Genomic DNA, 23,795 nt, shown 5'->3' with positions numbered 1-23,795 from the left:
TCAATTTAACCCAGAATTGTCTTTCCGGTAAGAGTTTTATATGATATATTGCTATTTTGAGAAAAAATATCAAGATATGAGTTTTTGTCCATATTTCCCAACCCTAGTTGATGCCTTGTATATTAAGGTGTAGCCTTTAAAAATATTTAATTGTAGTTCCACTAATTTTGTTTGGAATTCTATCGCTATGTATATAAATTAGAAAAAAATAGATAATATGTGTACGTTTCCTGTAGAACAAAAGCTTCAATAGTAGTTTCAAAACTTTTTATTGTTGTTTTTTGATAAAATCAGTGTTTTTTTTAACCATGTGCTAACAGAGTTATTGGCAAATATTTATTTGAAGTGATGCCATTGGAAGCAGTGTTTTCAATTAGTTTAAAGCTTTCAAACATTTGACAGGGCGAGGTTTCATAAATTGTAAAGTGGTGTGATTATAATTATAACAATGTAACATAAATACCTGAAGGCCTTCCACTAAGCACGGTTCTTCCTGCACTGCCGCAGATGAAAGAGATGGACTCGGAAATCCTCATCTTGGCTGGGGTCACCTTCTTGATTCAAGATAAAAAAAAAAAGTTTCATATTAATTAGAATATTTTAAAAGGCCTTTGCAAATTTCACAAATTAGGATTTCTGAAAGTGATTTTAAGTGAGTGTGATTGCGTTGCCAGTGCTGTAACCTGATGCCTCAGCAGACAAAACTCTTTTTCTATCCAACAACAAACTAAAGTGCAGGTGTTTTACAATAATCTCATTGTCATCTTAATTATATAAAATAATTAATCTCTATTACCAGCCTGTTTGCCCAATCTCGTTAGATCTCTGAAGCTAAGCAGGTGTGGGCCTGGTTAGTAGGTGGATGGGAGACCACTGAGACTTCACCCCAGTGGTATCTGTCATTGTGTCCTTGGGCAAGGCACTTCACCCACATTGCCTAGTATGAATGTAGTGTGAGTGAGTGCTGATGGTGGTCAGAGGGGCCGATGGCGCACTATGGCATCCTCACCTCTGTCAGTCTGCCCCAGGGCAGCTGTGGCTACAATAGTAGCTTACCACCACTAAGTGTGGCATGAAAGAATAATGTCTTAATTCTGTAAAAGCAACTTTGAGTGTCTATGATAACGCGCTATGTAAAATTGATGCATTATTATTATTATTATCTGAATTAAATGATTTGAAATTTGAATTTCTGAACATTAATCCAACCCTGGTGTAAGAAAACCTTTTTACATTTTGGTTAACCAATCCCAGATGTGCCCTAAAATCTAAACTATCCCTCTCGTTCTTTTAAAATATCTGACAAGGGTGTTCCCTACTGGCAGGTTTAATGCCGTACATGCATTAATGAATACATTTATTACCTGTGAATGCATGGACTGGCCAGCGAAAGGATAAGGGAGAGTAGTTCTCTCACTACCACTGAGGGACACTTGGCTTTCTGGAACAAACTGCATAAAAAAATTGCATTAGGTTACAACAACATTTTTTAGTTAAAACGCAAGAATAAGGAATTAATTCAACTCCCTTTAAAGATGGTAGTTTTAAAGCTGGCTCAATCTACAATAAATGAAATCTATGGACGTGCAGCAATCAAGTTACATTAAACCTTGACCTTGGTTCCCACTTTGTACAAATTGACTCACAATGTTTTGTCACGGATGTATAATGAAGTCAGTGTGGTAAACTATGAAATACCTGAGTGCTGCTCTCTTCAATTGTAGATTTTTTAACAGATGAGATCTGAAAAAAGGTATTGGGGCACAAAAACAGTTGCAAAGCATTTCTTGAAAGGTATTCATTATTAAGGTTTGTATGACATATGATGTGTGGAGTACACAACAGTGGTTCACAAATTTTTCAGTCTCATACCCCTTCGGACATTTAACCTGAAGCCATGTACCCCCTTCTCCAGCACATTTAAAAAACATAATAATGTCATATACAATGTATCCCTACAGCTAAATTTGTCACTGAATTTTATCTATCCTGTTTAGTAATAATATATAACAGGGTTCTCACCAGGAAATTTTCAGAGCATAGGGACATCGCGTGGAGTGCTGAGAAATTTGGAATTTTTAACTTTGAGGGCCAAATTTAGTAAATTAAAGCTAAAGTTTGTTTGTTTTTGGTCTTTGTTCCAGCCTCATTTTAAAGCTAAAAGGTATGAGTTGAATTGGTGAAGTTGATGATGAATGTAGTTACTTAAACAGTTACTCGTTGGTATAGATCCTCCACTAATATTCACACACACTGTAGAGACAAGAAATAATATTTTATTCAAAATACTGATTCCAAGCTTTTCAAATTTAAATGAGGTATTATGTGGGACCTGCAGTACTGTTGGAACACAAAAACACACACGGAGGACACACGCGCAGTATTCGGGCCAAAAAAAGACGACCCAGCTTGAGAGTAAACGGCCCAAACCCGTTGGACCAGAATGGAGCCCATGTCTCTTTAAACCCCAACGCGTTTTAACTCATGCATGTAGAATGATCCGTTTGCGAGTTAATAAACATGACGAGCAGCTTCATATGCGCTACATCTGTGTGAAGCACTGTTTATATTGGACAGTGCACAATGGCAGCATCGGGGGCAGCCAAAGAGCTGCAGGGGTCCTCAGGTGAAGACGGATCATCCGAGCAGATCGCCTGTATTAAATAGATGGTGCAGCTGATGTATGTGTTTTTAGGTTATTCAAATCAAAAAGAGTTTAAACAACCCGTACACACCTGAAAGTCCCTTTTGTGTGTCCAGCAATTATTACAACAATACCGATTAAAAAAATAAAAAAATAAAAAATAATTCCCCCTACGTTGCTGAAAACTGAACGTTAGGGGCGCCAAATCCATCCATCAGGGAAAGAAATTACAGCATCGGGGGCCCCTACGCTAAATAGCACTGCAGAGAACCCTGTATAATAATAAAAAAAGAATAATAATCTCTAACCACACAAGAAAATATGTTATTAAGAATTATCACTCGATTTATTTAACTAACCTACTGGCATTTTCAGTGAGAAAAAAATATTGTTTTTTCATCACTCTGAAACTGTGAAATACAACTCGCTAGTCGCTACATCTTTAATAAGAAGTGTGAGGTTAAGTGGATACACACTACTCTGCAATGCTTGGATGAATTTCAGAGTTTGAGTCTTAAATCTTTCTACTCGCAAAGTCTTTTTCTGTATTTTGTTTTCATGTTTGTCACAGCTAAAAATCAACTTTCACACAAGTATGTGGTGGTAAAGAGCATTAAAGTCTTGCTAGCATAAAGCAACGTAGCTCTCGTCATATTTGAGCTTTTTTGATGAGAATGTATTTCTGTTACCACTAGAGGGCAGTCTAACAGACACCAATGTGTAATTTGTGGCAATGCACGGAGGCTTCTGACTGCTGCTCTATTGATTATATTCTAGTTTCCAATTTTGTCACACTGTTTTTAATTTTATTCACATACCCTCTATGACAATTTGCATACCCCACTTTGAGAACTGAGGGTATAGTAAAATAAATACATAAAAAGATAGAGAATTTAATATTTTTATAGCACTTCGAGATGACTTTTGTTGTAATTTGCACTGTATAAATAAAGTTGAATTGAAGTGAATTGAAAAAAGATTTGTTTTTTGCTGTCGCCGGTAAAATCGACGTTGAACACAGCCTACCGACCTTGTCTTTGTTCAGTCCATAGACATTATGAGCAGCCTGTAGGATGTCCAATGAGGAACTGAAATGGATGGTGAGCTTAGATCCTTCCACTGAACCAACAACCACAACCTCTGACATATTCACTTGCAAGATCTTTCTCTTGCCCAGTTCTGCAGGATGGAAGGTGGGGAGATAGCAATGCTACATTAGAGGAAAAGTTTCAGATGATAATGGTAAATATTCATCGTGCTTATGTTGTAATTTAGAAAAAAGTCAGTTCACCTTCTTCACATTGATATGAAAATTAGCTTGTTGTCAATTAGATGTTTATATATCAGTAAACACTGCTATTTTATTACGGTACCTGTCACAGTGTAGGTACTAACGTCACTCTCACTGATAGAAAGTGTCTCCCAGTGGGCTTCCTGCAGAAGGAAAAATACCGTCAACATCTGCTGTAACTCAGTGGAACTATTTTTGATTTTTGATTACGACCTTTGACTCTTCGTCTGCCAACGTGAAGTAAAAGGAGATGCTGCTGCTGCCAAGGTTGAAGTCAATCCAGAATTCTTCAAGCTTCTCATCAACAGGCATCAACAGCTAACAACATCAACACAGGCTTTTTTTTACCACAACTTGAAATAAATGTAGACTAAAAAGCATCAGCTCATTTAGTCGAATGCATAGATGGACAAATCTAAGTCTAACTGGTTGAACAATTTACAGAATTTCATGTTTTAAATACCAGTACACCTGTTCTTTAGATATTCTGGATACTGATTCAGATTTGTTGTCATGTTTAAATAACTCTGAAGCTTGTTCGTACTCACCTCATAGCTGTCAAGGTAGACTTCCAAACAAGGATAAGAATAAACTCTACATTATAGAAAAGACACTGTGTATCAGTCATCAACATTAATGATAAAAAATGTGAAAAAAGTGCTTTAAAAAAAGGGAAAAAAAGGCCATTTGTTCTGTAGCCCATAAATACAGAAGAGGATTAGGTGCCACTGGAAAAAAACAGAGCAACTGAAAAGGGAAAAAACAGGACTGAAATTTAAGACAAAAAAAAAAAAGAATTAAGACAAAAATATATATCTTAAAACCAAAAATATTAGGACCAAAAAAGAAACAACTAATCAACACAAAAAAAAAAATATATATATATATATATATTAAGATAAAAAAAAATTAGTACAAAAAAAAAGTCTAAAAAAAAGACTGACAAAAAAAGAGAGAATTAAGACAAAAAAATAAGACCATATATATTAAGATATAAAAATATTGGGAAAAAAAAGAAAAATCAAGACAAAATAATAAGTCTAAAAAAATAAATCAAGACCAAAAAAAGAACTCCAATTGTGATTTTTTTCCCCCTTCCACTACTGGCTCTGTTGTTTATTTCCAGTGGCCCTAATCCTCTTCTGTACACAACACTGTTTGGAAATCAGGTATATTAACTCACTCAGTGCCATTGACGAGATAACTCATCATTTCAAATCCAAACACTCAGTGCCATTAACGAGATAACTCGTCATTTGCGTTTTTTCACGGGGATTACTAGAAAACACCCTAGCAGAGGTCCCTCATCAATATCTAAGCTGTTGGGTGTTGTAGTGACCAACTGTGTCCTGAAGATGGCAGCAGTACACCTTTAGGTGAGAGATTAGCCACTGATGCTCCCATTAGCTCGGGGGGAGAAGCAGGAAGGAGTGAGATTATGGCGCTACGGAGTGATATTGTGAAGTATCCAGCAGCTCACAGCTCCACATACTAACACAGAACATGTATGGACCTGAGTGGATTATTGATAATATTGCTATGGTGAGATAAAACCATCAACTAACTGGGCTAAACGGGTCATTGCTGAGTGTCGGGAGTAAGAGGAAGTTGCGTGTGTACAGACTGATGGGAGAGAAACTTGGAGGAACGCCAAAATACAGTAAGAAATCCATTCAACTCTGACATAGAAAGCAAAATAATAATTTTGTGTCTGATTTCAGATAGTCAGAAAATATTCTGTGAGTCTTTAAAAATCAGTCAAAATGCTAAAAAAAACGGCTGGCACGAAGGGGGGTAGAAAATCTGAAAATGGCTGGCACTGAATGAGTTAATGACATTAACCTTTCTTCAGAGTAGATGCTAAAAAATAATAAATAACTAGCTTCCTCTTTCCTCCTTTTAAGGACTTTATATCATGTTTGAATAAAACCCAGAGCCTGTGAGCGTGTTTACCTTCTGCCGTCTCCCTGAATCCCATTCACCATGTTCAGAAACTTGCGGCTCGCCTGCGATAAAACACATTACATCCATTTAGGGCAACAACAGTCGCATTGATACATCATCTTACAATAATGAAAATGATAATGATACTAATCATATTTAAAATGTTCTAATACAAATCCTGGGAATTCTGTGAAAAAAAGTGAGTATCATTGATTCAATAGGACTGTAATTAATAAATTAAAAAATGAATGCCTTCAAATGTTCTTAAGTGAAGGAAGCATCACTATTCTTGTGATTACAGTGTGTATTAAGGGTGTAAGAAAAAAATTGATTCAGCAATATTTCACTGCGAGATTATCGTAACTATCAAAATCAATTTTTTAATCATGTTTAACGGAAAAACTATTTAATTTTTCGCATGCATGCATTTACATCAGACCTTATTAAACTACGTCACTCCTCAATACATTTAGCTGGAAGTTGAGTGCACTTTATTTTCAGAAAACATACTGGGCACTTTTATAGATGCATGTGGTTCAGGGACGGGGTTACACCGGGGCTAGGGGGTGCTATAGCCTTATCAGAAATTTGAGTAGCCCCAGTTAAGCTCCTTGAGCATTTTATTTAATATATATTTAATATTTTTATGATTAATTTATTGAGTTCAAAAACATTAAAAACTTCCAGAGTCGCCGTTCTGTTCTGATCAAATCCCTGCTTGTATCCCATTCAATAGGGACCACTGATTAACATACTACAGTGTGTGTGTGTGTGTGTGTGTGTGTGTGTGTGTGTGTGAGAGGGGCGGAAGAGTCTTTTTCATGCATCATTTTAGGGTTCACTTGCAATGGATAATTTTGTAATTAAGAAAAAAAAGTTCCCGTAAAAAATGAAGACCAACGCATTTCTTTAAGGCTTCCTGTCACCTCCACTTCATGTGAGGGCGGTTTTTCCTGCATGTGGCGCGTTAAACATACCTGAGAAACCGAAAGGCAAACAATCGACTAAGCAATCTTGCCTGCCTGTCCATACATGTAGAAACAACAACTGACTCATCGGTTTCCTATAAAACAACTAGGGTGAGTTAGTTCTTCCCTGATGTTTTGCATTCTAGATTTATTGTTTGATTATTGGCAGGCACAAAAGCAGCTGTCAGGCGTTCAATAGGTCACTTTTGCACATGATTTTTTTTGTTTGTTGCCATTGCCTTGTGGTCATTTGTATTATGCTTAACTAATTTGTTAAATATTCTTTGACCAAATTCAATTAAAACTACATTTGTATCTAACATGCTGTGTTGCATAGCTTATCTTATTGAAAAAAATTAGAAACTTTTAAAAGTAATTTTTGAAAAATTCTCAGCACCCCCACATATCAATCCCGCACCCCCTTAGCACCGGGAGAGAATATATCCTGGCACCGTGCTGATGTGGTTCCTTTTTTAAGAATTTAAAAAATGTAACAAAATCAGAATCTGTTTTAGAACATACCACTTGTTTTTGATATTGGTACTTGAATTACAGTTAGTTACCATTTACTTGTTCTCGTAAGTTTAAAAAGAAATTAAATAAATTGTAATTCATACTATTTTGGAATTGTAAAGGTGAATTTTGAAATATTGATACTGTATATCGCGATGTATATCACATTGGTTAGTATTGGGATATATCGTATCGTGACATGCAAATCGTGAGTCGTATCGTATTGTCAGATTCATGGCATTTCACACCCTTAGTATGTATAACAACCTTTGACTAGCTGGCATAAGAATAACCAAATAAAATGATTAGGTTATTAACCAATAAATGAAAATGACCTAAAGTGGTAAATCTTACAGTTTCAAACTCAGAGTCACGAATGTTAGCGAATGCGCTGGCGACATGCCCCATGCTGAACCAACGATAGGCCAGCTCTTTTCTCTGGTTGGCTGTGGCCATTCTGCACAAAGCCTCCATTAATGATGACTGGTAGTCATAATCTGACAAGAAAACAAACATGATGGTTTATGTTCATGATTGCATTCATAGTTGTACACTGAAATGGCAGTTGTACAGTTCTTTACAGAAAACTTACCACCACCCTCCAGTATTTTACCAGCCAGTTTCATCCTGCAGAAAAACAAACCAATATTAACATGTGTCTGAATCTTGAGAAGAATTTGAACTTGAAATTCAAAAACTCCCCAAACTCACATGATGTCTGAGGCCTCTTGGGATGTGAGAAGCTTCCTGTCTTTTTTAAGCTCCGCTGGGATTGTGTCCAGAAAATAATTGAATTTTCGAATTGCCTGTTTGAAAACAGTTTGGTTTCTCTGACTCAATGTTATACCCACAAATATTAATAAAAACCTTCCCTCACCTCTTTCTGGATCGATATGTAAATTCTGGGATCGACTACCAACTGGCCAACAGGATACAGGAAGGCCTCGGTAATTCCAAGAGCACCTACAAAAATGGAACTTGTTAAATTCAGGCTTAAATTCAAACATTGCAAATTTTGGATTGGTATAATCCAGGGTTCTCGCCAGCACTGTTGAGCATAGGGGCCCCCCCAATGCTGTGATTTTGACATAGGCAACTGGGGCCCCGCAAAACAAATCCCCAAAATTTGTAATTCAAGAAGTTGGAAGGAATATGAAGCCCAACATAATATACTAAATACACACAAATCGGCAGCAAAAGCCACAATAACACACAAAAAAAAATCAAAAAATACACAAAATCACTCATAACACAAAGTGACAACAAAGACAAACAACTACTACTTAAACAAAATGACTACAAAAACACACAAAACAACAACATTTAGAGAATAGCTCCAGACACACAGACCGTCAACAAAATTACACAAAATGACAGGAGAGCAGGGAGCAAAAACAAAGATACAGAAAGTGACCACAAAAATGCACAAATCAACAACAAAAATGCAGAAATTGACAGAAAAATATACAAAATTACAACAAAAACACAAAATTACAACAAAAACACAAAATTACAACAAAAACACATAATGACTAAAAACTGACAAAACATAAGACCGTTTTTCCCCCCTGTATTAATACTCTGATTGGCCATTATTCTAAATGCTGACATGGATGTTGATCATGTGGCTCTCGGATCAGATACAATCACATTTTTGTGGCCCCCGCTGTGATGGAGTCGCCCCCTAAACTGTGTTTCAACCAGCGTAGGGGGATTTTTTGTTGTTTTTTTTCTTCTTTCAATCGGTAACGTCGTAATAATTGTTGCACACTTTCACACAAAAGGGACCTCAAGGTTGTTTTAACTCTTTTTAATCTGCATAACCCCTGACGCCCCTTACAAGACTCGCTCGCCAAGTCATCCCCCTCTGCTGTGAAAAATTCCTGGTGAGAACCCTGTGATTTATTTCATTAAAGTTATCATTTGAATAGACAAATGTATTTCCCATGTGGAGCTTTGATTTGTGCTGCTTCAAAAACAATACAAAATAAAAATGTCAAAATTTTGAAAAAATAAAATGAACGCGCAAACCTTCTTTGGAGGACTCATGAACCACCTGTAACAAAAGAAAGGAATAATATAAGCTTACAGTCAAGAAATTAACTTACTTTAAACTTTGAATATGTATTCTGAACTCACCATTAAGGCATTGAGGAGGTCCTCAGAGAGTGTGAACATGGGTTTATCCCACTGTGGGCCACACTGGATCCACATCTGCCTGCTCTTCTCAAACCAATGCATCATGTGCATGAAAAAAATAAAATCCAAACTTTCATTCAGACTAACACCCATTTAAAGTGAAAGCATCTGTGAAAATGTATCTGATACTTATCTTTTTGATGAGCCCCTGAGTCATTAACCCAGAGAACCCCTCACCACCAGCAGGAAGCTTCACGTTTTTCCCATATTTCGACAGGGCGACGTAAACCAAACTGGCTGCTTTTGGATCTTTCTGATCAAAACTCTGGACATCATTAGTATAGTTTTATTAATTCCACAAACATAACACCGCAAGTAACTGTGCTAAGCTTTATTTAACTTACCTTATTGACAAGTTTATCCAATTTGATGAGAAATTGTTGAGAGCACTTCATGAGGGTCTCATCCAAACTGTCCCTTTGCAGGAATTCCTCCAGACCGTGGACATCCCCATTTTTTAGAGCCGCATTGATAACGTCCTCCAACTGCACATGGAAGGAATCACAAGTTTATTTGAAACTGTAATTGTTGACAATGTATACAGAACTTTAGGAGATTTTGTTAGCTCACCTGACTAGAAGCCATTCTTCCTTCATAGAAGAAAACCGTTACTTCACAAAAATAAAAAAAAGCAACTGTAAAAAATAAATTAATCACCAAAAACTGTGAAATAAATTACCAACAAATCTTAAAATTTGCATTTTGCATAGGGGTGTCCTGATATAACTTTTCACTTTCGATATGATATACATTTAATCCACGTGTATTTGTTGCTACTGACATTGCTGATACTTTTATTAAGTATTTTGTAGAGTGAATGCTAGAAAAGGCTCAATCAATAACAATCAACAACAGTAGGTATGAGAGAAACTGATTTATTTATTATTAAACATACATTTTAATCTCAATCATAAGAATTTTCAACAATTAAATAAAAATAAATGAGAAAATCCCTGAGAAAATAAACTTTTAAAAATCCAATAAAACAAAAAATATATATTTCTAAAGTACAAAATAACCCCTAGTTTAACTTAAATGTAAGAATATTCTACAATTGAATAAAACAAATAAAAAATAAATTAGAAAACCCTGGGGGAAAAGAACTCTCAAAAAAGCCAATAAAAACTGACATAAGCATATTCTACATTTGAATAAATTAAATTAAAAATGTATTAGAACACCCTGAAAAATAATGTCAATAAATCCAATACATACAAATTATGTATTGAAGAGTTAAGATGCAGGCCGATATATAGTGATACTCGTTTTATTGTTGATATCGAAGTTAACCTTATTGTTGATATCTAAGTTAACCAATATCCGATATCAATATCAAATCGGGACACCCTCAATTTGATTTATTAGATTTTCGTCGCAATGACTTGAATTTTGGAGGCTTTTTCTCTCAGAAAACGGCGATGTATCAATCGTGTTTCTTTATTATAAATCCTTATACAATAAATACACAACAATAAGTTACATCACGGGGAAAAAACCAAAACCAAATAACAGTTCACCGTTTTACAGTGACACCTGTAGATTCGTAACACCACCGGCGGTAAATCCAAATTCTAATTTTCTGTAAAACCACTAAAAAATTGATAATTTCCAGTAAAATTATTCAATACATGGTTGTAGATGATTCGTTACTCGGTAAATGTGAAGTGAAACGAAATTTAAAGCCTCCAGCTGTGATCGACCGTTACCTGCCGTGATGCTAACAATGGCTAACGCGTCCTTCTTTGCTAACAGTAACACTACATTCTGACGATAATGATCAACAGCTGCTCTCAGTGTATAGAAGTAGCTCATTAAACCCGATCAGAATCTACTTTGTGCGTAGTTACACTTACCCTGCCTTCAATTATCACACGAAAACATACTTAATACTTCTTTAATGGATATTATTTTCTGTGTCCCACAGCAGTCATTCGCGCCCGAAGTGAAGTTGATTTACGCAGTGTTGCCAGATACACCTGATGATAACCTGCTACATTTCCATGTTTAAAACTGGCCTCCAAGATGAAAAATGAATTAAACTGGCAACCATGGACGGAAGTCTAAAGATTAAAGATGAATAACACAAGGATTGATTGATGATTTAGTATGAAGAATTATTATTATATACTAATACTACTATTATAATAGTAATAATAATAATTTCCGTCATTATAAATAAATAAAAAAAGTCTAAATCTTTTACTTTATTCCATTGTTTTACAACCTTGGGGTCACGACCCCATGTGAGGTCACCTGGAATGAAAATGGGGTCGCCTGACATGTCTAGTAATTAAAATTATATATATTTTAAATAATAATAATTATTGTTGTTACATTATTTTTTACTACACACAATCTTAAACAAAAGTATTCTATACTTTAACTTTTTCAAATATAATTTAGTTCAAATGAAATGCAGTAAAAAAAATATATATATACACATATATATATATATATATATATATATATATATATATATATATATATATATATATATATATATATATATATATATATATATATATATATATATATATATATATATCTGAGTGGTTGCATGAATGTCTGTGAATGTTTGCCAACCTTGAATTTTGAAAGAAAAAAAAAACAACATTCGCAATTTATGCTTTATTGAAAACAGCTTTGAACTGTTATGCTTTAGTTTGGGGATTTTGATTTAGCAATTAAATGCCTTCACACATAATTATTATACACATAGCAAAAAAGACTTGAACTTTAAAAATGTTGTGTCATCTTAAGAGAAAAAAAAACAAAAACTTTTTGGTGCTACATTCTGTATTAGAACAGTTAAAAAAAAAAAAAACAAAAAAAAGACAGCGGAGAGTAAAAAACAAACCTGTATTGCTTTGTTTGAACATTTTAATTGTTATACATTTAGGTGCTTTTTAGTGCTCAAGTTCTTATGATTCAGTGGAAAAAGTTACAAAAATGTCAGTGTTTGTCCAGACTGAGTCGTTCAACGCTGAAGATATTCACTTTTTAAGAATTATACACATTCTTAGGCATTTGTCAAAAAGTGCTTTTTGTGGTTTCCTCATTTATTAGTGTGTATCTTAGATAAAGTGCACCATGCTGTCCTCACACTCTTTAGGTACAGCAAGTTTGTAGTTTTGGCAAATTAACTTATAATTCTGTGAAACAAATGCAAATCCAGAATATTTGCCAACCTTGACTTTTGATAACAAAACAAAAAATAACACAAAAGCGCATTTTCAATTGCTGCTTTATTGAAAACAGCTTTGAAATGTTAGGCTTTAGTTTGGGGCTTTTAGTTTAGCAATTAAATGCCTTCACAAATAAGTCTTATACACAGCAAAAAGGACTTGAACATTAAAAATTGTGTTGTCTTAAAAAAACAAGAGTAAAAAACAAACCTGTATTGCTTCATTTGAACATTTGAATTATTTTACATTTAGGTGCTTTTTAGTGCTCAAGTTCTTACAATTCAGTGGAAAAAGTTACAAAAATGTCAGTGTTGGAAAGTTCAATAATTATTTGTCCAGAATGAGTCTCACTTTTAAAGAATTATAAATATTTTTAAGCATTTGTAAAAAAGTGCTTTTTGTGGCTTCCTCATTTATTAGTGTGTATCTTAGATAAAGTGCACCATGCTGTCCTCACACTCTTTAGGTACAGCAAGTTTGTAGTTTTGGCAAATTAACTTATAATTCTGCCCGTTATTATTGTCCCAATACTCAGTCCCACACACTTTGTATCGAATGGCGAACTCCAGCACTGCTCCTGGCTGCAGGAATGGAGGCACGGGCAGATGGAAACGAAATGCATCAGAACTGTACTGCACCCCTTTCCCCTCCCAGCTTTTGGTGACGGACGACACCCATGAGGCTTTCACCTCGGTGCAGCTCTTCCACTCTGTAAATGAATAACGTGCTGTCACATCCTTCTCAAAGTCCACATTCAGGACCTGTGTGATTCCAACAACCCCGAGTTCAGAACACAAAACTCTCTCCAGACACACTTTCTGCTCGTGTAGACGCTGCTGGAACCCAGGCTGGTCTCCAGGTTGTTGTGCAAACACTGGTTTTAGGTAAGGCAGGGAAATCTCAAGATGTCGTCCATCTGCCATCTCCGCACCCATCAATAATCGAAACGTGACGTGATCTGGCACAAGCGGATCGTCTCCTTTTTTAAAAAGCTTGATGTCCTCCAGATCGAGTCCTAAAGAGTCGACGAACCTCACACCGACATGTCTGCATCGCTTCTTCTTCTCGTTGGTAGCGGGAAGAGATAGAGAACGGTGTCTGATAATAGGTTTAGGCACGGGTTCACATGAAAGACTGCGATTTAAGGCTAGTTTGGGCGCGTTGACTCTGGGACTCGGAGGTCGTATTGGAACCGGTTTCCGTTCTGTGTCGGGTTTGTCAGCTTGAAGCATTTTGGACAGACGGATGGTCATACAGGGCCTGGATACACAGCCCTGGTCTGGCATCGACTCCTCAGACATGGAGGAGGGAATCCTCTGCTGTCCAATGAACCAGCCGTTATCCATGCTTAGTGAGATCCACAGGCCTGATCAACTGCAAACAGAATTAGGGAAAAATAAAGCCTCAATTTGCTCTCATAGAGCCTCAGTAGCTCAATATATCAAAACTTGGTAAAAATAACAGTGTAAGTCAGTGGTTCTCAAACCTTTTTTGGCTTAAAGCTGCAGTATGTAGAATCGTGAGACGCTCCACACTCCCACCCTCCCTTCCTGAACGAAACTTAAAACTCCCTTACCGGTCTTCTTGTGAACGCTTGCACTGAGGAACTCTTTGCGACTGTTTTCTCCATAGAGACAAGTGACTTTATCTTGTGTTATTGGAGAGTTTTCTGACGTTTTAGAGACATGAAAGCACGTATCACTCACTACTGTAAGGACAGTAAGAGACTCAATGCCATAGCCGAGCCCAGCTGATCAGAGCAGACAGACACTCCACATCCACACTGCAAATGATTTACGTCTGTTCTCTCTAGGGCTGCACGATTATGACAAAAAACTTAATTGCAATTTTTTCCGATAGATATTCCGACTGTGATTCGATTTACAATTTTTTAAAATAGTTTTTACATTTAAATGCATATGCATTTTTTTCCCCAAATTCTGTGTTTTCCATTCAGTTTTTTTTTTTTTAGAAATATTAATACATTTTTTCAGAAAATTTGTTTTTAACTCATAATAAATACTAATAAATGAAAAACCCATAAATAAACAAAAATGTATGTCAAAAATAAAGTAAGATGCAATTAAAAGGTAGCTATAAGTTGCACTGTGAGGAAACCAAATATATACTAATAAAAAGAAAACTATAATTAAACAAAAATGTATGCAAAATAAAAATGTGATTAAAAATAATGCATAAAATACCTTTTAATTGTAAGTTGTATTAACATGGATTGTTCTGCTGCATTTAATTATTCATGTCATATAAAGATGTATGAGAGCAGCATTAATGTCACCCAATTCCCTCTCAAAGATCAATGGTTTACTGAACCTGATCAGTTTTTATTGATTAAGTTTTGATCAACTTAATTTAAATTAACCTCATTTAAATGATCGTGATGACATCATTCCAGACCGTAATGATTAAACAAAAATAAAAGGACAAAGTATCAGAAGTTATCATTAACCTACGATGTTTCAGACTCTACAATCCTAGCATCGATGGTCTCGTCCACAACAATAGAAACAACTTTATCCACAGATCTTCTGTAGCTCTGATGAGATGTTGTTTAAATGCTCTGAGTAGAAGAAGCTGATTAAAGCTGACTCGTGTTTTCACAAAGCACAGCGGCGCTACATGAGAAACGACTGGAGCTCCGCAGACACGTTAAAGTTAAGCGGGCACTGGTCGGCTCTGATTTAGGAGTCAGTGATGATTTGCGTAGTTTTTGGGCAGTTTAGACAGGGTTTAGTGCGGTTTGGACTGTGTTTAAAGCGGCCAAGACGAGAGAGGGGGGCGGGGGGTGCACCATAATAAACGGTGCCCGAAACATTTCCCCATAAAAAAAACATCCTTTTCCTCACGGTGACGGCGTTTCAACTCGATTCTATCCATTTCCACGTTCAAACAGTAGATTCCGTTAACGTTAATTTTATAGGGCCCTAGTGTAGTAATTGTTAGCGGACTCCACTGAGGGGTAACTGAGACTCGCTGCAGCGCACAAGCGTGTGTCCTGTAACCATCTCTGATTGGCCAGCAGCCCAGGAAGGCAGTTCCCGGCATTTCCAATTGGTGAACATATACAGTATATCACTCAAATGATGAGGACGATGGAGACTTCTGCTGGAACATCTGCCATTGCACTGTCCCAACTCTCTGATCGTGAACGCTCTTAGACTTTGGACGAGCAGCTCGAGCAGCCAATAGTAACGCTCAAAACTGCTCATGACGCGCTGTGTTTGTAGAAAGATCATTGATTGGCTGAAGTCCAGCGTCACACTCCTGTATTTCTAAAGGACATTTACAAAGCCAAGAGAAGGAGAATAAATTCACTGTCCAATCAGAACACTTTGGATTAAAATATACCCAAAAATTATTATGGATTTTTGACCAAATAACCCCAAAAAAACTTACATACTGCAGCTTTAAGTACCCCTTTTCTCTTATTTCTGAATCAAAGTACCCCCTTAGTCCAGCTATAACATTTTACTCAGAATGCTATGGAAAAACCACAATAGAGCATAATGATGGAATGAATATCTCCAAAATGTTTCTGTGTTTTAGTATCACCCTGTGATGACACATTTTAAAACTTTGTAAGTATTTAGTGCCTCCTGAATAAAGTTCAGTTTTTATCATGTCCAGTCATCTCTCACCTGCTATGGAACCAAAACTGACCCTTGTATTATTAGTTCACCAATGATAATGACGATCATTTTAAACCAAAAATAAACACTATAGAACCCTATGAATTTTATTTGTTAATGTTCCACTTTCTCTCAAGTACCCCCTGTAGTGCCATCGCGTACCCATAGGGATACACGTACCCCCATTTGAAAAACAATGGTGTAAGTTATATAAACAAGACAGACAGACTTTCAAGCTATCAGAGTGGGCGTGAACTGTACTTTAGAGAATGTGCACGATTTTCTTCGCAGAACAGCGACACCAACATTATCTTTAATTAAAGGTTATTACTGGTGTTCCTACTGTACCTTTAACAGATATGAAGCTGGAGCTTGAAGCTTTAGCTGAATCCGCCATTTGAAGTATTATTTATCGTGTCCGTGCGTCACTGTGTCTACGCTGTTTTTGGCTGCACACGCACGCGCAGATTTCCATGCGCAGATCATCTTCAGTGCGTGACAACACGCACGTATTCCACCAAGTGCACTCGGTGAAGATCTGTTGAAGTAAAACTGACGTCACAGGAAACTACACACAGACCTCAACATGCCTCATGGGTGATGAAGTAACAAAGTGGAAATATTCACGCGTGTCACTATTACTGAAATGACAATAAATAAAATGTCCCTTTGGAAAGTGTTTTGCGTTATTGAACAAGTGTCTGTCAATATCAAATAGATTCATTACGTGTCTTTATTGTACATTTCTTGCGTGAGTCGTGCTGACTGGCACTACATGTCCCATAATGCATCTGTGGCGTTCCCTTTTACAGCAGCCCAAGTTGCCAAGTTAATTTCTGTCCCCGCTTTAATAATTTTTTGTGAAAATATACATTTATAAACACATTTTATAGGAGATATGAGACAAAATAAAATCAGGGGGTTGCCACTATTCAATTAAATTAAATTCAAAGAACTTTATTTTTCCGTTAGGAACTTCCTTTGTGACAGTGTGAGTGCTATAAACAGGGAATAAAATGCTGTAAAGTACACAAACATATACATATACATATACATGGCACATTTCACATACCATAAATAGCTGATAAAAAGCTCTAAAAAAGTGTTTTTTTTAAAAAAAAAACTGCAACATGCAGTATACAAAATTTGAGGTGATTAAAGGTGTGGCTTAGTGGGTGAAAAAGCTTGGCATAAAAACACTGTATCATCTATGTCTTAAAGAACAGCGGTTCTCACCCCTTTTTCTCTTATTTCTGAAACCAAGTAGGCTACCCCCTTTGTCTGACTACAGCATTTTGCTCAGAATACTATTAAAAAAAAAATAGATTAAAAAAAAAAAAAAAAAAAACGCATAATCACATTTTGTAAAAAGTGAAATAAAACACAATTTAGAGGCTCCTGAATAAATTCAAAGTTCTTACTTTCTGGTCATCTTCTGCCCGGTGTGGGACAAAGACTGACTCTTGTATTTTCAGTTCATGTTTTAATCAAAATAATTTCCATCATCATTTTTATGATTATCATTTTAACTAAAAAATAAACATTATGAAACCCCATATTTTTAAGAAAGTGTCTATTCGTACGGTTGCCGTACAAACAACCCCCGGTGCTATTGGTACGTAGGGTTAGGGTTAGGTTATAACCCTAAATTGCAACAGTTTTTAGGGTTAGGGTTAGTCCTAGTCACGTGACCTAAACGGGCCAATGACTGACCTATCACGTGACCTAAACTGGCCAATGAGGGGCGCTGCGTACGTATAGAATGTTGGTATATTGATATGCCAACCGTACGGATAGCCACTGCCTATTTTTAATCCTTTCATTTTTTTTTAAGTGTACAGTACCTCTCTCACTCTTTTTCTCTCTCAAGTAGTCCCTGTAGTAGTGCCATCGCGTAACCCCAGGGGTACATGTACCCCTTTTGAGAAACACTGTTGTAGAACACCCATGTCAAAATGCAATTTAGTAGGTTTAAAGATAACAAAAAACAACATAAAACGTAGTTCCCGCGAAATACATTTTGTCTTCTTTTTGAACACTATGTCAAGTTAGGCTTTCATTTTTTCAGACAAGGTTTGGCAGGAAATTTTTTATCTCCCGACATGTCGGGACATGTCACATAAACATAAATGAACATAACACATAAATATAGAGTTAATTTGCTCATTTAATGTAGTTGTTTAGTGACCCTGAAACAACAATAAATAACATTAGCTTGAAGCTTTGAGGTTTTTTGTTGCTATAGCATTTTACCATTCCTGTTAATGGATATATGGCGTAAAATCATCTTCTCTATCTGGCAACCTCAGCGCTAGCAGCCAGCCAGTCAGCAGCAGGTAAACAAACCTATCTGGCTGGAATAGCTGTCCATATAAAACGTCGTTTAGCTGTTTTTAGTCGATGAAATGGCGATAAGGACGACATTACATGAATGATACGTCTGTTGTTATCATCGCAGTAGAATTATCACGGTTTTGTTGATATTTTTTTGGCCGTATTTCAAGCTGCTGTGGCGAAGATACATCTGCGTGTGATGCACTGCAGCACGTTGGAGAAAACGGAGAAAATGGGTGTTTTTAGCTTCAGCCTCAGTCGAGAATATCCTATCAGAGATGTCGGATGGGTTCTTTAGCCACTGTGTGATTTTTTTTTCTGCGTTTTCTCTGATGTAACATCATGGGCCCCATCATGCAGGAGCGAACAGCATCCACGGCACTGAAACGCGTCGTTTCCAAAGACAAGATACGGGTCAAAAACACAGAGAATAGCTTACCAGTGACTAGGTAAGACTTGCTTTGTTTTGGTTTTTTGTTGTTTGTTTTTTTTCGTAGTATACCCAAAGACGTGTTTGGTGCAGAAGCTGTTTACAATAAAGAGCTGGGCGATATGGACCGAAACTCGTATCTCAATTTTTTTTTTTTTTTTTTTTTTCAAAAATGAATATATACAGTAATTATTTTGATACTGAGTTAAATTTATTGATGAAAAATGTCACACAGGCAAATTCCTTAACAAAAAGCTACACAATATGTGCCACTTTCAGCTTTTTCTCTTGTAAGGGACAGCACGTGTGAGTGAGTTCTGTAGTGTGGCTTGTTTAGGGGAAGGTCTGGGTTAGGATGGACTCAGAAATCCATCTAACTGAGAAGTAGTTAAAGCAGCGACTCTTAAAACATGTATTTTTTATACAACATGTATTACTTAAAACACTCCTCAAAACCCACCTGCTTTTACTTAACCTCTTTCTCTTATTTTTATTGATAATTGTTTTTTCTTTATTATTGTTTGTCTTGTGTAAAGTGGCTTTAAGTTCCCAAAAAAGCACTATATAAAATGTATTATTATTATTATTACAAAATAAAGATTAACCGTTACAGGTGATATTGTAATTCTCTACAATCACCAAAAAAATCTTTAATCACAATATATTGCCCAGCCCTAGTTTACATGCACGTCTGTCATCTTGTTTTGAATTTTCTCAGTTCAAAGAAAGGTAACAAGGCAAAGAAAGCAGCTGGTCAGATGAACAATGGCCTCCCCACAGGACAGGATAAGGACGCAGTGACAACAGTGCACAGGGTATGCATATTATATTTTAAAGCGGTGTTTTTCAACCTTGGGGTCGTGACCCCATATAGGGTCGCCTAAAATGTCTCGTAAAAGATTAAAAAAAAAAAAAAAAATGTCTGATTGAAATTCTATTTTTGTAATTTTTAAGATTATTATTGTTTTTTGAATTAAAACACCTCACACAATTGCAAACCACTGTATTCTATACTAAATCTAGTTTAAAAAAAAAAAACAGTCTGAGCTGGCGCATCCCATCACTATAGTGCAGTGGTTCCCAAATTGGGGTACAGGTGCGCATTGCAGGGGGTACTCAGAAAGATTTAACAATTAATTTGAAAATAATCTGGAAATGTTGTCAGATCCTTTTATCACAGTTTTTTTTTTTTTTTGACAAATTCACCACAAACTAACAGAACTATTGCTCAATAAAATACTATATTTTCTTGTAATTTGTTGAAACAGGATTATTTCACGCCGTAGAGGTCATTTTAAATCACACTTCTAACAATACGAGACAATAATTAGCTACATTTTACTAAGGAGACAGTATTTACTTACTATTGAAGTAATCACAAAAGTTGTTGTTTAACTAAAGTACATTTTAAATTACACTTCCTTAGGGAACCAATGTTCGAGACACAGCTAGGGGTTTATGAGAGTCCGCTGTTCCACAAATGAAAATGCATATGAAATTATGGACTTATGAGATGAAGAGGGGTACAATTGATTTGACAAAAAATGCAAAGGGGGTACACAGGATAAAAAAAAAAGTTTGGGAACCACTGCTATAGTGCTACTTCACAAATGTGATCAAAAAGTCTCTGGGGTCGCCAGTAATGTGTGGCATCAAAATGGGGTCATGACCCAAAAAAGGTTGGGAACCACTGTCTAAAAGGATAAAAAGACACTGATCATTAATTTTATTGCTAAGTCCTTCCCAACATTAATATTTCTCAGGTTGCACAATCAGGTGGTAAAATCAAGACTAGCAGTACCAGGAACGCAAGCAAAGTTTCAAGGTAAGAGAAAACATTTTTTTGCACCTTTTTTAATCAGTTTCTTTTATGAGATGAACTAATCTGTCCCCTTTTAGCCCAGAGGAAGGGGATTTGAGACCCCAGCACCGTAAGCACTCCTACACACAAAGAAAAGAGGATAAACCACAGCGGTCATCTCAATGTGGTGGCGAACCCCACCAACCCCGGGGAGCGACGGGGAAAAACCGACGAGCCCTTTCACTGCCGCTTTCCCCAATATCCGGTCTCCGACACATGCCGACTCATTCCCTGACGCACACCCCGGTTCCTACGCTTCACACACTCCATCAGCACTACGACGCTAAGGATGACGACGATGACAGTGCGAGTGATCTGTCAGACTCAGAGAGGCTGCCCGTACTGCCCTCTCCATGTACCCCCTGCACCCCTCCTCATCTCAACCTTAGGGCAGAGATCATCGACTCAAATGACCTCCTCCCGGACTTCCCAGGGCCACACGAGGCAGTGATTGAAGACGAGAGTGAGACGCCCAACTACTGCTACCCAGACTTCCTGCCACCACCCTTTAACAGCTGGAGCTTGAGACAACTGGCTGTGTTTCTTCACACTGATGGTCGTGGGGCCCCCAGACCCAAGCCCGTTGGGGTCTTGGAGAGGTACTTGGAGCGGCTTCTGCAACTGGAATGGCTCCAGATTCAGACGGTTCAAGCAGAGAGCAACCGTCCACCAGGGAGTCGCCCGAGGCCGCAGAGCTTTCCATCAGCCCCCGCTGCCAACGTCCCCCGGCCTCACACCGCACCATCATCCCGGATCAACTCCCCTAAAGGCCTGCGGCACAGCCAGCGACCCTTCCCGTTCACACCTGTCAACAACCCTCCGTCACCCGCCTCCACTCAGCACCAGCTCTCCCGCTTCCCAGTTTGTCCCCACTGTCACATTCGCTTTCCCTTGTGCAATGGAAGCTGTTCTGCCTACGCCTACCAACGCCACTCGAGGCTCAGCCCCCTGCTCGAGCGTAAGCCCCGACCGGGAGTGGCAGGGAAGAGGAGCAGCAGTGAGACACGAGTGTCCTCCTCAGAGGGAAGAACCCCAGGAGGCCCCGGAGCAGGAGGGGCTCACACTCCCGTCAGCCCCTCGGCTGGAAAAAGTCACCTCAAGCACATGCAGGCTGCCGGCAACGCTCGAAAGCAACAGCAGGAACCTGGCACCGGCACAAACAGCAGGGTGCAGGGGAGGAAAAGTCGTGTCCGAGCCAACTCTGAGACAGATGTTAAGAAGGAACCAGGTGGCATCAAAGGCACCGGAGCAGAGAAACGGGTTCATGCTGCAAGCAAGAGAGAGATCACAGGTTCTAAGAGAGAAGAAAAGGACTGGCCGAGGACAGAGGCAGGAAGTCAGCCCTGTAAGAGCACCATGAAGAGAGCTGCTGCTAAAGATGCGTCGTCTCTCGCTAAACCTCTCCTTGCTAATAAGCAGAATGGCAAAGCAAAAAATGTGCACTTTGTTGCAAAGTAATCTTAGAAAACCTGCAGTGTAGCGCTATAATTGTTCCCGGAGCTTGAACCTACGCTTGCTTTTCTGTGTAATCTGACTAACACTAACATAGTCTAACCTTGTACTGCAGTCTAACCCTGTGAGTAGTGTATCACATTGAAAAGATCAAAGCTTTCAGTGGTTCAGCTGACAGAATGCAAAAAAAAAAAACACAGCAAAGACCAACATGAACACAATATTTAATAATGTAATTAGAGATGCACCGGAATTCCAACGACCAAAAATGTCCGTCTGAAACAGGATGTTGTGTTGACGCGATCAAACAGCGCGGTCAGTGTGCACTTGTTTAGAAATGGACCAACTTGTCCGAGGAATCGCAGAGCGGCTGTATTTCAATACATCTGAGCACTAAAGCGTGGGACGTAGGTGTGATTTATGTTTCTGTGTCACGTCGTTACTATAGTTACGTGTAGCCCTCGGTCAACATGGACCACACAGCAGCCCGACGTACGGCTGCGCATCAATAGCATCTGGTTTCACAACGGTACTTGGTCCGCGTTATAAAGATAATTACTTGAACGGGATTAAACCAGTGTGCATAATAATGCATGCTGCAATCAAAGCACACAGAGTATGTTTGTCTTGGAGACGCACACGCTCTGTGACTTAAATGCACTTTGTGTTTTAATGAGAGAACATTTCTGGGAACCCCAAAGATGTTTTTTTCTAGAAGTAGTTTTTGATCTTGTTTTTACTGCATTTTAGTTTCACTAGATTTTATTTCACAAAGTGAAAGTATAGAGATTAAGATTGTGTTGTTTTAATAAAAAAAAAAAAAGAATAAATCATTTTCAAAAATCTGTTTTAATTTTTCAGAAGTTTCAGGCGACCCCACATGGTATCCCGACCCCAAGGTTGAAAAACACTGATTTTGTGGCTCCAGAATAATTTATTTCAATAGTTTTGATCATTTCTCGTCATCTCACACCTGGGATGAGACCAAGACTGACGATTTATTTGTTAATTTTTCACTTCTCAAGTACCCCCTGTAGTGCCATCGCATACCCCTATTTGACAAACACTGAGTTATAGGCCTGTACAATATTATTAAATGTATGGGTACAGTCAAGTTAAACATTTATTTTTTTTATTTTGTATTGTGCATTGTTGAAATGTCAATGCTAAATAAATATTTTCACATTGTTAATTGATTTATTCGTTAAAGCATTAATACTAATTGATACAATTGCATTGTTTTAACTTTAGTGATTTGTAGAGCCATAAATGCAATGGGACTAAATATTTTGCATAATTTATTTCAGTTTTGGCCTTGGTTTTTTAA

The 23,795-nt window shown here is 37.4% G+C and overlaps 3 protein-coding genes across 9 annotated transcripts in view; 1 reads left to right on the top strand and 2 right to left on the bottom strand.

The window, feature by feature from the left end:
• Positions 1-11,564, bottom strand: part of sycp2 (synaptonemal complex protein 2) — a 29,040-nt gene extending 17,476 nt beyond the window's left edge. For 2 of the 6 annotated variants that reach the window (XM_028453060.1, XM_028453065.1), the window contains exons 1-18: positions 11,413-11,564; positions 10,130-10,170; positions 9,904-10,044; positions 9,693-9,824; positions 9,500-9,604; positions 9,392-9,416; positions 8,238-8,323; positions 8,072-8,166; positions 7,953-7,987; positions 7,715-7,857; positions 5,889-5,941; positions 4,484-4,529; positions 4,149-4,253; positions 4,018-4,078; positions 3,675-3,823; positions 1,699-1,743; positions 1,365-1,451; positions 464-554 (exon numbers count right to left, since the gene is read on the bottom strand). In XM_028453060.1, coding sequence (XP_028308861.1) covers positions 464-554; positions 1,365-1,451; positions 1,699-1,743; positions 3,675-3,823; positions 4,018-4,078; positions 4,149-4,253; positions 4,484-4,529; positions 5,889-5,941; positions 7,715-7,857; positions 7,953-7,987; positions 8,072-8,166; positions 8,238-8,323; positions 9,392-9,416; positions 9,500-9,604; positions 9,693-9,824; positions 9,904-10,044; positions 10,130-10,144 — 1,414 coding nt within the window. In that variant the 5' untranslated portion in view covers positions 10,145-10,170; positions 11,413-11,564. Of the gene's footprint in view, positions 1-463; positions 555-1,364; positions 1,452-1,698; positions 1,744-3,674; positions 3,824-4,017; positions 4,079-4,148; positions 4,254-4,483; positions 4,530-5,888; positions 5,942-7,714; positions 7,858-7,952; positions 7,988-8,071; positions 8,167-8,237; positions 8,324-9,391; positions 9,417-9,499; positions 9,605-9,692; positions 9,825-9,903; positions 10,045-10,129; positions 10,195-11,412 lie in introns of all 6 variants that reach the window. The other 4 variants (XM_028453061.1, XM_028453064.1, XM_028453062.1 and 1 more) reach the window with 4 other exon arrangements.
• Positions 11,565-12,348: 784 nt separating this feature from the next.
• Positions 12,349-16,915, bottom strand: ppp1r3da (protein phosphatase 1, regulatory subunit 3Da). Of its 2 annotated transcripts, XM_028453405.1 has the most exons (3): positions 16,740-16,915; positions 13,188-14,118; positions 12,349-12,648 (listed from the first exon to the last, which is right to left on the bottom strand). In XM_028453405.1, exons 2-3 carry the CDS (start codon positions 14,088-14,090, stop codon positions 12,634-12,636), a joined length of 918 nt encoding a protein of 305 aa, XP_028309206.1. In that variant the 5' UTR covers positions 14,091-14,118; positions 16,740-16,915; the 3' UTR covers positions 12,349-12,633. The 2 variants fall into 2 exon arrangements, with proteins under 2 accessions (XP_028309206.1, XP_028309205.1); XM_028453404.1 differs by having other exon boundaries at positions 12,349-14,118.
• Positions 16,916-18,712: 1,797 nt separating this feature from the next.
• Positions 18,713-23,026, top strand: fam217ba (family with sequence similarity 217 member Ba). The gene is made up of 4 exons (XM_028453158.1): positions 18,713-19,174; positions 19,874-19,970; positions 20,919-20,980; positions 21,055-23,026. The coding sequence occupies exons 1-4, from the start codon at positions 19,068-19,070 to the stop codon at positions 22,472-22,474; spliced, it is 1,686 nt and encodes a 561-aa protein (XP_028308959.1). The 5' UTR covers positions 18,713-19,067; the 3' UTR covers positions 22,475-23,026.
• Positions 23,027-23,795: the final 769 nt, after the last annotated feature.

Source organism: Gouania willdenowi, chromosome 7, assembly GCF_900634775.1.
Source record: "Gouania willdenowi chromosome 7, fGouWil2.1, whole genome shotgun sequence".
In the NCBI taxonomy this organism is placed as follows: Eukaryota; Metazoa; Chordata; class Actinopteri; order Blenniiformes; family Gobiesocidae; genus Gouania; species Gouania willdenowi.
Note: the sequence above shows the minus strand (reverse complement) of the source record. Positions and strands in the feature narration are given on the sequence as shown.

Bases quoted from the DNA above. Each gene is read 5' to 3' on its own strand.
- ppp1r3da (XM_028453404.1), bottom strand. From the start codon at position 14,090: ATGGATAACGGCTGGTTCATTGGACAGCAGAGGATTCCCTCCTCCATG.
- fam217ba (XM_028453158.1), top strand. From the start codon at position 19,068: ATGGGCCCCATCATGCAGGAGCGAACAGCATCCACGGCACTGAAACGC. The intron at 19,175-19,873 runs GTAAGACTTGCT...GAATTTTCTCAG, and splicing joins AATAGCTTACCAGTGACTAG to TTCAAAGAAAGGTAACAAGG. The intron at 19,971-20,918 runs GTATGCATATTA...AATATTTCTCAG, and splicing joins CAGTGACAACAGTGCACAGG to GTTGCACAATCAGGTGGTAA.